We start from the raw sequence: 15,348 nt of genomic DNA on the forward strand, positions 1-15,348 counted from the left end.
ATGCTGTATCTACTCTACTAGGTTGTAATCTTGCTTATAGAAACTATAACTTATGGTCCATGCTAGGGCTAGACTACATAGTTCCTAGTACGTTACTTGGCACTTAGTGTGTGTTTTATGTACCTGTATTGTAGAAAGTAATGAATGATTCAGTCCATGCGGATTCCTATCTCTGAGCTTTTGCTTATGCTGTTCCCCCTTTCTAGAAAATCCTTCCCACTTCAAGTGTTATTCCCTCCAAGGAGCTTTCCCAAATCCCCAAGCTGTTGGGCTCCTATAGCGCTCTGGGCAATCTCTATCTTATCACTTACAACTACCGCCTTCTATTGAAATTAACTATTTATTACCTGTTTCTCCTACTTAATCAGAAGCTTCAAGAAGCCAAAGAGTCCGTCCCAGTCATCCTTATCTTACCACCACCTAGCACAGTGTTCCATTTCATAAATATTTTCCAGACAGAATGCTCTCTTAAGAAGTTTCTGGAAGCATTAGCCCTGTGACACAGAGGGCCCTGTTTATTTAGTCTGTGTTCCCATTAGAGTGGCCCAAACTGTCCTCAGGTCTCATTCCCAGAGAAAATCCAGTGGAAACAGCCTTCCCACCCGAACTTTCTCCTTGGCTGGAGGAGTAGGACCAGATGTTCCCTCTGGGGTTCCTTACTGTCCCCTGATCCTCCCGATCCAGGGAAGACCCCAGCAGGACAGACTGCCGAGCGTGTGGCCTCTCCTCACAAGGTCTTTAAGGGGGACCCCCGTCCTCTGGGATGACTGGACATAGGAAAAAGAACCCGTGACCTTCCATACCACCTCTGTCCAATACACTTCTCTCTCCTTTCACCGCCTTCCCTTTCTGCGCTTCCTCGTTCTCCCAGCCGCGCTCTCCGCCTCCTCTTTCCTCCTCTGCTTCTGCTCTCCTACCGGTCCCACCGCACCCTCCCGGCGCCGCTGCTTCCGCCTGGCCGGCTTTCCCTTTCTCGCCAGATCCCGCTCATCCATCCCGGGTCCCTTCGTTTATCCTGCTCCTCTGCCAGCCCTGCAGGAAGCCGAGACTCCTCGCGAAGCTTAGAGGTGGGGGGGGGGAGGGGTGGGCCCTGGCGCCGCGGTCCCGCCCCTCGTGCGTGTGTGAATGTCTGTGTGGCGGTGACGCGGCGCCGGCAGTGGCGAGGCGAGCGGATCGCCGGGGCTGCTCGGCTCCTGCGCGCCCTCGCGCTCCCCGCCGCCCGCCCAGGCGCAGGCAGGGCGCAGGCGGCGGCGGGCGGCATGGAGAGCTTGCTGGAGAACCCGGTGCGCGCCGTGCTCTACCTCAAGGAGCTCACGGCCATCGTGCAGAACCAGCAGAGCCTCATCCACACGCAGCGCCAGCGCATCGACGAGCTGGAGCGGCGGCTGGACGAGCTAAGCGCCGAGAACCGCAGCCTGTGGGAGCACCAGCAGCTGCTGCAAGCCCTGCCTCCGCCCGGGCTCGTCCCCCCGTCGCCGGCCCCGCTGCCGGCCACCCCGGCCACCGCCGCCTCCGGGGCCCAGGAACAAATCCGGGACCACGGACAGCTCCCGCCCACCGCGCCCGAGAAGCCCCCGCTTCAGCACCAAGGACAGCTCCTGGCGCAGCCCCAGCCGGGCCCCAGCGGCAGGGCTCACGCATCCCAGCCGCCCCACCAGCACCCGGCGGCGGGGCCCGGGGCCGTCGCCGACAAGGAGAAGGAGCGTCCCCCGAGCTGTTGCGCCGCTGCTGGAACCCTCCTTCAGCACAAATCCCCCGCCGCCCTCGGCAAGGGCGTCCTGAGCAGGAGACCCGAGTGAGTGGGGAAGGCGGCACGGGGACCAACGTGCCGGGAAGAAGGGAAGCAAATGGGCGTGAGGAGGGGACAAGGGGGAAGTGGGGTGCACCGGAGACCGAAGGACTAGGGCCTTCAGTGTGCTTGCGGGGAGAAGTGTGTCAAGGAGGCTTGGGTGAAAGGAGGGAATGATATCAGAGTCGGAGAGGGCTTGGGAGGTGCTGGAGCAGACGGCAGTATCCCAACCGTCACTGGGGGCAAAGGAGGAAAGAAATGAGGGTTATTGGAAAGTGGCACATTTTAAAGGGGACAAGACTGGGGGGCAGATTAAACTGAAGAAAAGAGAACAGTTAAAGAATCTTTTCAAGTTAGGAAAAATCTGGATGGGAGTTTGGGTAGTAAAATTATTCGGATGGAGAGTGAGCTACGAAAAAGACAGAGGCTTGGCAAAGAGACATGTTGAGAGCTTTGAAAAGGGCAGGGTCCAGGAACGGTAGACCTGGGGTCTGAGGGGATTCAGAAGGCAGAGCACAAGGCTGAGAGGCAGGATGATGTGAGAAGGTGGGGGGCTGGAGACAGAGGAAGAGGAAGGGTGGGAGAAAGCGTTTCCCAGAGGAACGAGGTGGCTCTTTAAGTGATGCAGTGGGAGTCCAAGCCAGGAATGGCTCATTTGGGGACGCTTACTCTGCTCTGACCTGAGTGGGCACCTTTCTTCTGAATGCCCACAGACCCAGAGGGGTGCAAGGTAACAACCCACCAGGCCCATAGAGGATCCCTTTATAGTGTCAGGATTCAGTCTGGTTATAGCTTTTTCCTCTGACTCAAGGAGGATTTCTGTGCAGGGTGTTAGCAGTCGTGGAAAGGGGATAATGATGAGAGAGACAGTTGGCTTACGGAGATGGTATTTGGATGGAATTCCTGTTTAAATCTCTGTTGTGGCTGGTGACTGCAAACCTTGCTTCCCCTTGGTTATTTGGTGATGACTGGAATCCCATGTTAGGTCCAGAGAGAAATATGCTCATTAGCCCCTGATGAGAAACTCTAGGACTTCAAGCTCTTTCTTTATGCCCAATGCCCATGAACTAGAGATACGGGAAGAAGAGATGAAAGCGGACTGGAATATTCTCTCCTCTGTATTGGGAAGGCTGTGACCATGTCAGCTTCCTTTCTCTGATTAGACAGGTGATAGAACACCTCACGGGAAATCGGAACCTAGTCAGCTCCTGACCCTGACTATGGGGATGCTAAGGGAGTTGGGGGCGGGGGTGGGAAGGGTGGAGAGCCAAGAATCATCTTCAGCAGCCTTGGCGTGCTTTAGTCTAGGGCTACTTGTGAAGATTTGATGTAGACTCATTTTCTCCTCACATCTACTGCAGAGTTAGACAAGTTGGGTCAGAACACAGGGTAGATTTGACCAGAACTTTCGGTCCTTAGGCAGAAGATCCAGGAGGATCTCGCAGCATTTGATGCAAGTCCCAAGATGTGGTTTTCCTTCCTACCTTCCTCAATGGCCCATTTGCCCTTCCTTCGGTTTAATGGTTTTTTTTCCTTATCTGGCAGAAAAAGCAGAAAGTCAGTTTTCCCTCAGTGCCCATGGCTCAGCAAGAGGCAAAAGGCAAAAGGCAAAAAAAAAAAAAAAAAAAAAAACAGAAAAAAAACCCACAAGATATTATGTGGCTTTTTCCCCAAATATGGGCAGCTATTCCATTCCATTTCCCGGAGGGCAGCCACAGCTTCATGGGAACTGTGGTTCTTCTCCTGATTCCGCTCCTCATGCCCTTTGGTGTCTCCCTCCTCTTCCACCACGTCCCCACATTCTTTGCATTCCTTCAGGGGACTGTGTGGGCAAGACCAGTTGAGGAAAGGTCATTTTTCTTGGATAAGGACTTTGCTGTGGCCCCCAGGGTGGCTTACAGAGCCGAAGCTCTCCTGCTCAGGTGCTCTTGTTGGGAATCCAGGGATTGTAGGAATCACCTGGATCCCTACCCATCCTCACATGTCAAAACTGGAGAGCAACCATCGTGTCCTCATCTTTCCTTCTCCCTTGTCCTGCTTTTGCTTCCCAAGGGAGCAGAACAAAAATAAGTAGTTAAAATGGTGGAAGAGAGTGGAAGTTTTGGAAATCTTTCACGTGGGAAGTTGTGCCAGGCACCAAGAGGTTAAACCCAGCAGTAACTCCTTCCTTTCTCCAGATCCTCCAGCTTTTCCCCCCTGCTCCCCAAGCCTGGACACCCAGAGACTTAGAGAGCTCAGACACGCACGCCTCCTCCCTCTTCCTGCAGCTCCCTCCCCGCTCGCATGGGAAATCATGGATATCTAGGTGGACTGAATGCCCTTTGGATCACCCATTTCTTCCCACTGTTTTGCTTAACTTCAATCCAAGTTTCCCCCCCTAGAATCTCAGGAAGGAATCATCTTTGCTGACTACATGTTTAGCCCCACCCTGCTCTCCACCCACGACCCCAGTTTTGCACGTCTTGTCCTCCTCTGCCCAGCCTCTCAGTGGTGTAGGGCTAGATGCAGGCGGCAGGCAGGGGCACCTCTCCATGGATCGGGTGACATGGGGAGAGGGAGAGCTGAGCCAGCAACCCTCTCCCTGGGGCCTCTCCTGGGGACCTCCCTGATGAATCAGTTCTCTACTGGGCATGCTGACGTAGGAGGAAGAGCCGGCGGAGGGGGGTCCCTGGGTCGTAATTTTGCTGAAATCCGTTCTCATTTCTTACTTCCCCTTCTCGGGACTCATTAGGCTGAGAATGCAGCTCTGGTGAGGTTGCTGAGGGGTGGGTGAGGGTTACCAGGGGCCAGGCAGCATGAGATGCATTATCTCACCACACAGCTTATCTCTTAGCCCCAGAACGCATCTTCCTCCCCAAATCCAGGAGAGGCAGGAGCCCTGGGGATCCTGGGGCTGGGAAATAATAGATTGTTTAATTGTCATCAGATCTGCATTAACATGCAGCCTGGCCTCTCTCCCTCCTTCAGCTGAGGGAGCTACTGAAGGTGATGGCCTTGGAGGTCGGGCCAAGGAAGCAACAACGTGGGTGTGAGTGAGCTCAAAGGCATCACGGAAGAATGACACCCGAGGGGTTAAAATTCTTTCTCTGCTGCTTCCTGGCTCTGGCTAAACTCCAGCCCCCACTGCCTTTGCCTCTTAATGAGAGCAGCAATCTAGCTTCCTCCTCTTTATTTTTTCAATCAAGGCTCACAGCGTCTACAGAATTGATTATCCCTTTCCTGGCTGGAGCCAGAGCCTCAGCTTGACCTGGCAAAATCCCCTCCGCGTCATGGAAGCACATGACCCGACCTGAAGCTCCCGGCTTCAGTGGGGCCACAACTTCTCTGTCTGAGCACGTGTTGGTCCACCCACCCAGCCGTGCACTTAGAGCCAGTGGGTCCCAGTGTTTGCCCAAGTCCCCAAGCCCACAGGCAGAGGATTACTGGAGGGTGGCAAAGATTCTTGCCTTATAATTCAAATTCAGCACCTACCCTGGGCTCCCTACCTCCAAGGGACCATGAAGTCCGAATAGCTCCTGTGCTCTCCTCTTCCTCCCTTGTCTTTCTTTATACCCTTCCTCTTCCTCCCTACTTTCCCCCTTTCTCCTTTTCCTTTCTTTGCTCTTACCCTTCTTCCCTCCCCTCAGATATGTTCCCTCTCCTGTATTTTCTTCCTTCCATCCTTTGCTTCCATTTAAGCTGCGTAGGGAAGTCTCTTCCTCTCTGCTCCCATCCTAAGCATAAACTGAATCTTCAGTCATCTTTTGAGCACCACGGTCTCATGCTACCTGGAGGCCGGGGCACGGCAGGAAGACCACTGGATGTGCTTTTTAGCCTGTTGTCTGAGATGCTGATTGGAGCCGGCATCTCTGCTCCTACTGAGTCAGGGTTGTCTGCCTGGAGGTGGCAGACAGCCAAGACTGGCCCCTCCTGGGAGCTATTAAGAGAGTATGACAGTCTGTCTGTCAGTCCACTCTACTGTATCAAGCGTCCGGTCCGTTCAAAATCCTGCACTCTGTGCTGTGAAAAGACAGGAAAGACGCCGACAGTCCTTGCTCAACACACTCGAGACACAGATCTAGAAACATCTAAATAAGTGGAAGCAGACTGCAGGTGCCCAGAGCTATCCTCTATCAGAACAGAATGGGGTTAAGAGGGTGGGCGTACAAAGCATGCTCAGAGCCCAGAGGGAAGGGTTCCTTGGTTGGCGTCAAGGGCTTATGTCAGGAATAGCGATAGTCAAGGAGAGCTGGAAGCCAGACGGAGCCGGGGGAGTCGATCCAGAGATGTCTGTGCTACATGTGCTCACCATCCCACCCTCTGACCTACAGCCCCTCCCCCCACCATCCCTCCCCCGACCAGGCTAAACCCATCAACGGGGGAAGGAGATCTCTGCCTTGCGGCCAAAAGCCCTTCTTGCTGAGGAAGCAACGTTACCGCCTTGCTCCCTGGCCTGCCTGCCCTCCTTCTCTTTCCTATCTCAGCGAGGAGAGAACTTCTGGGCTGGTCACCTGGAAAAGGGGGCCGAATGAAGGCTCACTGAGAGGAGGGCGTGGGTGTCTTTTGCTCACTCAGCAGCTGGTACGGAGCAGGCACTTGTGACGATCTGCTGTCCCCTGCCTCTCCGAGGGCCTGGACCACAGTTCTTCCCTCCCTCTCATCCAAAAAGAAACCAGTCACCCCGGCCTCAGGAAAACCCGACGGCCCCCCTGCTGCTCAGCAGCCCGTGTGCCTTGCTCCCCCGCCATCTCCTTCCTAGCCGGAGCCCTTCCTGGGCCCACACAGTCAACACCAGAGGCCCTTGCACAGGCATTTGGCGCGTCTTCCTCTTGGCCTGAAACCCAGCGGGAGGAGCAGCAGTTGGTCCTGCTGATTCAGCAAATATCTATGCGGCCTGAGTTTCAAAGATCACTTACGAAAAACGAAAAACGGCAGATGGGGGTCAGGTCTGGGGGGGAGAGTGAATGAAAGGGAGGGTGACATGAAAAAGTGGGGAGAGCCAGGACAAGCAGCTGGACCCTGGTCTGGAAAGAGGCTTGGATCTTGAAGTCCCACGTAAGGGGTTTCTTAGTAAGAGGACCTGGGGGTGCTTTCATTGCACCTGGCAGATCCCCAAATGCAAGGCCATCTGGCAGGATCTCCGAGGCTTGGGCCACTGCAGCGCCTTCCTCCTCTGCTTCTGGAAAAGCACAAAGCGCGGGTTCCCACACAGGCTGCAAAGGGTTTTTGTTTTCACGCAGGAATGGAGGGGTCCTCTCCATTTCAGGCAGTGAGGGCATTAACAAACAGACAGGGGCAGGAGTAGAGGGAGGGAGAAATGAGGCTGTTCAGGCCAAGAGGAACTTAAGGAAACCACAGAATCACAGAATTTTCAAGATCTAGGTGGTTCAGAACATGGGCTTTGGAGGTAGGCATACCTGGGTATGAATCCTGCTCCACCACCTACCAGCTGGGACACCTTACATTCACGGTGTACCTTCTTTGAGCCTTGGTTTTTTCATTTATGATATGAAGAATAATATCTACTTTAAAGGGTTGTTGTAAAATTTTAAAATTAGATAGTTTTTTTTTTTCTTTTTACTGTTTCAGGCACAAAGTAAGTGCTCAATGTATTGTAACATGTCTATGGATAAAGAAACCAGGGCCCAGGCTTCCCTGGTGGTGCAGTGGTTGAGAGTCCGCCTGCCGATGCAGGGGGACATGGGTTCGTGACCCGATCCGGGAAGATCCCACATGCCGCGGAGAGGCTGGGCCCGTGAGCCGTGGCCGCTGAGCCTGTGCGTCTGGAGCCTGTGCTCCGCAACGGGAGAGGCCACAACAGTGAGAGGCCCGCATACAGCAAAAAAAAAAAAAAAAAAGAAACCAGGGCCCAAGGCTCATCCAGAGTTAGACCATAGCTATCGAGGAGAATCCAGGTTCAGGATTCCTTCAGGAATTCTTCCAGGCCACCTTTCTAGAGTGACCTTTCCTCAACCACTCCCCTACCTCTGGACAGTGTGCATCCAAGCTATTCCAGATATGTGAATGGGCGCCTGCCTTAAAATGCAGCTAGGCAGGACAAATCACCATCCCTTAGTGATCTATAATGAGGTCTCACAACTGTATAGCTGGGAAATGCTTCCTTAAGCCCAACCTAAATTTCTTCGGTTGCATTTTCAGATTGTTTGCACTTCTCTTAAGGACACTGAAGGGATCTGAGCTACCACCCAACACCCCATGGGGATGAGAATGACCTCATCCATTTTCTAAATGGGGAAACTACAGTCTCATCCAGCACGCAGACGTGACAAGGACAAAAGTGGAGAGTGGGGACCGGAGTCTGGACCAGGAGACGGCCTCCCATTTGCTGGGATGAAAGCTAAATCCACTGCTCCAAATTCTTCCATCCTTGGGATGGAAGGGAGAAGGTAGAACCGCACTTTGCAGGACTCTGAGGTCAGAAAGCGACACAGAACAGCAGGGAGGGGCCGAGAAAAGGGAGGCCTGACCCGACGTGGGGTTCTGGTGGAGGCTGGGGGGGAGGGTGGCTGGCGGAGGACTCTGCTTTTCCTGGTCAAGCCCAGAGGGTAAAGGAAAAGAAAGGGTGGCAAGGTGGTCGTGCGTGCGTGCGTGCGTGCGTGCGTGCGTGTGTGTGTGTTGAGACACGGCGTGGGGCAAAGGCTGTCGTGCTGTTGCTGTTTGGAATATCCCATCTGGAGGATTATGTAACTCTGCGATACTGATGCCTGGGCTGTGCTGAGCGCTCCCTTTCCTCGCCAGCTGGGGCCCGGGCTCTGTGGACAGGGGGCCTGCAGGCCTGTCCAAGTCCAGAGAAGTGCCCCCCTGCCCCATACCCTCACGCTGTATGGTGGCAGGTCATTTCCTCTGGGCCACAGCTGCAGGGGCTGGAGGGCCTTAGGAGCTGGACCAGGGTCCCCCAGCCCCTCTGGGGAGTCAGGTGAATGTCAGAGCTGGAAAGGTCCTGTTAGGTCATTTGGACCGAACTTCTCATTTGGCAAATGAGAAAACTGTGGCCCGAGACAGAAGTGACTAGTGCTTCCAAACTGGTTAGTAGCCGAACTAGGTACAGAACTCAGCTTCTCTAAACTCTTCATCCAGTACTCTCGTCAACATAGTGAGGGACCAAGAGGACCAGTCAGGACTGCTCCGTGGGTGTGCATGGCCAAACTTACCGCGAGTTATGGGGGCTTCAGGCATTCCACGGAGGTCTCTCTGCCTTCCAGAATATCTCGCCTATGCCAGCAATTCCACAAGTAGAGATTCCTTTGGGTACTTCAAGGTTATCCCCCTTGTTAAAATGCAGATTCTCCTAGGACAGGAGAAAAAAACAACACATTTGGCTCTATTAGACTGTTGCACTTCAGCATGACAGAGTTTATCTGAGCCGTTTCTGAAGGGCGGGTTTGATAAGGGAGAAGGATGCCTAGTGGCCAGGGCAGGACGCTCATAAGGCATTGAAGGGCTCATGGGGGACGCTGTTGAGAGTCTAAATGGTCTTCACCTCCACTGTATTTTGCAGAGAATTAGCACTGCCTTGCCTGGGCCTGGTAAGCAAAGGGCAGGGACCCAGGGCACTCACTCCCACACTGGCTTGTCTTGGAAAAGTAATTATCTGGGCTGGAGAAGGAATACTTCCCCAAGGAGCTTCATGTGTAAAAGTCATAACGCAGGAATTTAAGGAGCATCCTGGTGCTTGGTAAGCACTTCTGATGCTTTCTAGGCTCTTAAAATATATATATATATTTTTTTTGCGGTACACGGGCCTCTCACTGTTGTGGCCTCTCCCATCGTGGAGCACAGGCTCCGGACGCACAGGCTCAGCGGCCATGGCTCACGGGCCCAGCCGCTCCGCGGCATGTGGGATCTTCCCGGACCAGGGCACGAACCCGTGTCCCCCGCATCAGCAGGCGGACTCTCAACCACTGCGCCACCAGGGAAGCCCTTAAAATAATTTTTTGGATGGCAAAATTTCACACAGCTCTATTGGGGTTTGTCATGGTGGGGATGAATAGCATGGGGGATGGAGGCCAACTCAACACCTAGTAGGTGTGTGATGAGTAATGCTGGAAGGAATAAACTCTCAGTGCGTAGGGCACAGGCAGGCCCATCCACGCTTGAGTGGAGGGAGCGGGTATGGAGTCAGGGCTGAAGAAGGTCTCAGCTGGAGGGAGCCCCACCAGGGGGTGGGTTGTGCCCTGGCCCACGAGCACAGTTTCTGCAGCTGAGCACCTGGGAAATGCTGGATCAGAGGCTTAGCTCTTAAGGCCATCTGGGGAGTGAGGGGGACCTAGGTGCCCCTCGCAGCTAACAGATCCCACCTCAATTCTACCCGTGAGTATGGAGAGCCCTCCTCCCGCTCTGCCCCCAGCCTCTGCCCAGTCCAGTCTTTAGCCTGGGAAGCTGCATTAAGAATGAAGCATGAGAAAGCCCTTGGAGTGTTTCACCTCAGACACCCACATGCATGGCCTGTCAGCAGGCTGAACCAGAAATGGAAAATGGACCTATGAGGATGGGAGGGAAAGGAAGCCGGAATCGTGGCCATGTCTCCAGGTAGAAAGAGACGAAGGAAAGCTGGATTCTGGGGTCCCACTCTGGCCTGGGAGAAGCAACAGGAAGCAGCATCCGGCTCCAGGCCTCTCCTCTTTCTCTGCCAGGCAGTGGTGTCAGCTCTGGTCAGGGAGACGTTAGGACCCTGCTGGGAGGTGACTGGATGTGAGTCTGGCGTGGCTGCATTTGTGGGACTGAGGGGGTGCGTCTGAGTGTGGGTGAGCATTTTCCTGACTTGGGCTGGGGGAAAGGGGTGAGGACCCCACCACACAGCACAGGCCTTCTTCCTGTCTCCCCACCCCCGGGGCTCGTCACCCTGTCAGGACTCTGGGTTCCTTCTCCTTTTCTCTGCGTGCTTGTTTCTCTCTTCTGGCCAGCCAGTTCCTCCTGTCTGTAAAATGGGGCGAGTCTACAGTGCCTCCACACCCCGCTTTCTACCCCTCACTCTGGTGTAGGAGACCTGGCCTCTGGAGGCTGTGAGCTCCTGGGAAAAAGGCTGCCTGGACGGTGGGCGGCGTAGGGGCGAGACATCTGGGGGTCTAGTGACACACTGTGTTTGGAAGGTCAGGTACCAGCAGCAGCAAGATGCATGCCAAGCTGCAGCGTGATCTTCCCTGCACCCGACTTGGCCTAGCTGTGGCCAGGGACTGGCGCTCATGACCTCTCTGGGCTGGACAAGTCAGGTCAAACCAGTTGTCCCCCTGCCTCCAGTCAGGAATGCACTCCCCATCCCAGCAGAGAGGCAAGGGAATTCCACCATTTCTTCTGTGATAAATGATTCCAAACGACCACAATTTTCATTCAACACATCAATCCAACACAATGATTATTTAAAACAGCAACAGCAACGAACACTCTGCAGAGCAGTTGGGAACCTCTTGCCTACGTCTAGTTTCAGCGCTTCCAGTGCACAGCCTGGTCTTTACAAACGGAGATGCCCTGGTGCTTCCAAACCGGCTGGTTGGGCGTCTTGGACACTCCTGGAGCTACTCAACTCATAAGAGCCCGTGGGTGAGGGCCAAAGGGAATTCCAGAGGCAGGTGAAGGCACCGTGCTGCACAGCACTGGATCGGGGTGGGGAGGGAGCCCAGAAGCTGGACTGAGCCCAGAAGCCAGGACTCCGGAGTTCCGACTGCTGTGCCCACCCTCACAGACCCCAAGTGTGAGCTTGCAGCAAACCGCTCCCCCTTCGCCGGGCCTTGGTGTCCCCTCTGCCCAACGGGGACAATCAGTCTTTGCCCACCTTTGGGCCCCTCTCTGCCCTCAGTTCACTGAGTCTGTGGCCAAGCAGGGCTGTTCGGAGGCTGCTGCAGCAGAAAGCACTTACCTTAGATGGGCAAAGTGACTTCCAAATGCTAAGAGCCTTAGGAAGGGAGCTCAGAATCCACTCTCCATTTCGAGAAAACAAAGGAGACAGACCCTGGGGCCGGGTGTAGGGCGGCCGGGCCCCGCAGGTCGGGGAGGGCGGGGTGAATTCTGCAGGGGCTTCCAGCTCCAGCCTCCCAGGAATTTCCACGGGGCCCCCTCTGGACATTGGCGCGTCAACAGCTGGAGGGGGGCGCTAAGGATGCAGCCCCCTCCTCCCCGCGACTCGCCGGGAGCCTGGGGAAGCCCTTCCGCGGGCGGCGCATCCCTCGGGCTCCGGGGGGGCGGACCCAACGAGCCGGGCTCGCGGCTGCGTGGGCGGCCTGGCGGGCGGCCGGCGGGCGGCGCGGGATCTACCCGCCCACGCGCCCCTCGGCGCTTCCCAGCGAGGGCGGCAGAGTGAGCCCCCACCCCGGCTCCCGGAAGCCGCGCGCCCGGCGCCCATCCCGGCGTGGCGGCTGCTGAGTCACGCGCCCGGGAAGCGCGGCCGCTGCCCCCCCCATTTCCCCACTGCGCGCCCGGGCCCCGTGGGGGTGGGGAGGGCGCGTCTCGCGGGTCCGCTGCTCCCCTCCCCCCACCCCCGCGGCCCTCCCCCCTAGCCTGGCGAGCCGCCCGCCCACGTCGTCTGGGAGCATCCCAGACGCGCGCCTCCCGGGGGAGGAGCTTCCGGGCTGCGACCCCGCCCCAGACTCGACAGGCCGGGCCGCTGCCCGAGGGTGCGGGCGCTCCGGGCGGACGTGCGCTCCTGTCACGGCCTCCGTGGGCCACTGCCCGGGCTGCGGGGGAGGGCCATCGCCTTCCTGGGGGAAGCCGCGGGGGCGGCTAAGAGGTGCGGGTCAGGGTGGTGTCACGGAGGTCCAGTTCTACCGAGCATCCACCTCCCTAGCCTTCCTTGTACCCGAGTCACCTTGGCCAGAGAATCCCAGCTCCGTCTTAGCCTTACATATCTATATGTGTATTCTGTACAAATACAAATCTTCGAGTTCTGGCCCAGCCTGTGATAACCATAGTAGTTCAGAAGGTGGCCTGGGGTTTGAACCCTGACTCGGTCCTGTACTAACTGTGATTCTCAGCAATGACAGCCTTGGCTTCCTTGTCTGTAAAATGGGGGTAGGATTAGTGATGACCTGCCAGGACCGCTGTGAAAATTCAGAGTTGATGCCAATAAAGCACCGAGCAACCCAGGCGCCTGGCGCAGTGGGAACTCGAAGGACAGCAGTTATTTGGGGACCCCTCTGGCAGGAACTGGGCCAGAAAGTGATTTTTGAAGGTAGAGGCTTCCCGAGGGCTCCGAACAGGGCTCCTCCTTCCCTCCCTGACAGCCTGTCCCCCTCCCTGGCCTCCTTTTCTTTCTCTTTTTCTTTCCGGTGAGCACACTGACGCCTACACTTTCTGCTCCACGTGGGTCTGGGGGTGTCTCTGCCCACCTGGTCACTGGCTTCTAGCTTCCAGAACACAGGAGCTGGAGACAGCCCTGTGGCCCAGGAGGTGTGGCTCGGCCAGTGGGGGCAAGGAGAGTCCCTCCCTCCCCCTTCCCCCCTCCCCTCTCCCCCCAGCGTTGCAGGTTCTGGACCTTGCCTGGCTCTGGATGGCACCTAGGAACCCACTTGCTTTCTTGGCCCCGGGCCACACAGATGGGACCTGTCAAAAGAGGTCAATGAAAGTCCCTGAGCTCTTTCTGCTGTCCTTCCACTTCTGGCCACTTGTACTTCTGCAAGTGGCTTTCATTTTAACACCCAAAGAGCTGAACTTTTCACATGGCTCCGTTGGTTTTCATTTTGTTAATCTGGTTGTGTTGTTTTTAAAAGTTAATTTACTCTTTTCAAACAGGTAATACTTCGACATAGTCCAAAATTAGTGTTTTCAGTGAAAAGTGTCTCCCCGCCCTTGTTTCCCTCCCACTCACCCACAACCCTACCCCCATCCGCTGTCCCCAGCAACTACTGTTAGAAATTTCTTGTGCATCCTTTCAGGGACAGGCTATGTATATTCAAGCAAATATATATATATACTTGTTTAGATATGTGTATGTTTCTTTTTACACGAATGGTAGTATACTATATGCCATTCTGCATCTTGTGTTTCTTTTTCCTCCCCTAATAATAATCTATCCTGGTGATCCTTCCATATTCAGTATAAAAAGAGCTGTCTCATTCCTTTCAATAGCTGTAAAGTATTCCATTGTGTGGCTGTGAATCTAGGTCCTTTCTTCTCGTCTGCTGAGCGTGTAGAAGGCAAGCTCTGGGTAGCCTGCCTCTGTGTAATCATTTGGGGTGGGCTTTTCTGAGGGTGGGGTGGGTGGTGGATGGGTAGGCAGACATTACCCAGGGGCTCCATTTGAACTTGGCCCTCCAGCTGCGGACCTGCTGCTGGAGCCTCCTAAAGACATTGGTAAATTGCGGTAGAAATAAGATTAAGGGAGCGGGCTTCCCTACCTGAAAACGCTTCACCACTCTTCCAGCTTGGAAGAGTTGTCTGCAGTCCTCAGGGCTGGGGGAGCTCCCAGGATATTATAATCTGGTTCAAAATGAGCTGAAAGTGAGTCCTACACCCCACCTCCTTCAGGAAGTCTTCCTTAACTGATCTAATAAACAGAGTTTCTCATCGCCTCTTCCCCTACTTCCCACCCCGGGCTGAGCACATTCCAGTCCTTGCTAATGATGAAATTAATTCTTCATTCCTGTGGCTTAAAAGTGCTTGTTTTCTTCTCTGCATAAGTATATGCTTACGGCATCTGTATTCTTTCTTTCTTTCACTTAACAAATATTTATCGATTAGCTGCTGTGTGACAGTTACTGTGCCAGGTACCAGGGTACAGCAGTGAGCAAAAAACCCCACATCCCTTCAGGAAGCTTATAGACAAAAAAATAAACAACATAAGAATGAAAACATAGAGTACATCTGATGGGATAAGTGCTCTGGGGAGAAATAAAACAGAGCAAGGGGGCCTGGGAATAAAGGGATTTGCAATTTCAGACAGGGTGCCCTGGGCAGGCCTCCTGGAGAGCTAGGAGAGCACCTGAGAAATGCCCTGGAGGAGGGGTCCTGTGGAATCTGGGGGAGGAACTTTCCTGGCCGAGGCAGGCGCAGCACAGAGGTGAGGGAGGGAGCCTGTCTAGTTGTTCAGGTAAGACAGGAGCAGAGGGAGCGCAGGGAGAGTGGTCTGAGGTGGGTCAGAGACTTTGGTGGGGTGGAGGGAGGGTGGGAGCGTGCAGGGCTGCAGCAGATCTTGTAAGAGGTTCTCACCTGCTATTTCCAAATCCACCGGGCAGTGTGTGGAAGCGCATAGGGACGCTTTAGCAGTGGCTGGCAGGGTTAAGGGGGGGAAAGCATTGCTCTGCTGGCATTTAGTGGGCAAAGGCTACAGCAAACACCCTCTAGTGCTCAGGACCATTCCCGCAAGGAAGAATCTTCCTGCCCGAAATGCCAGCGTTTCTTGTTGAGAAACACTGATAGGGCCTTGGAACCTATTGTGAAGAGTTTGGCTTCCACATTAAGAAAAACTGGAAGCCAGTGGACGGTTTTAAGCAGAGAATGCTTCAAAGGGACCTCGGCTGCTGGGTTGAGAATAGACTTGAGGAAGAAGAAAGCCAGCCGGCAGCAGGGAGATAAGGTAGGAAGTGGTTGCGAAGTCCAGGTATGAGACGGAAGTAGCTTGGACAAGAGGC

General features: G+C 54.9%; 1 protein-coding gene across 1 annotated transcript in view; it reads left to right on the plus strand.

Moving 5' to 3' along the window:
• Positions 1-1,259: 1,259 nt before the first annotated feature.
• Positions 1,260-15,348, plus strand: part of IQSEC3 (IQ motif and Sec7 domain ArfGEF 3) — a gene marked incomplete at both ends in the record, with an annotated part of 89,732 nt that continues 75,643 nt past the window's right edge. The window contains one exon of the mRNA XM_082636254.1: positions 1,260-1,795. Within this exon, the coding sequence (XP_082492380.1) occupies positions 1,260-1,795 (536 nt within the window). The remainder of the gene's footprint in view (positions 1,796-15,348) is intronic.

This window comes from Mesoplodon mirus (assembly GCF_964341445.2).
Source record: "Mesoplodon mirus genome assembly, chromosome: 11".
In the NCBI taxonomy this organism is placed as follows: Eukaryota; Metazoa; Chordata; class Mammalia; order Artiodactyla; family Ziphiidae; genus Mesoplodon; species Mesoplodon mirus.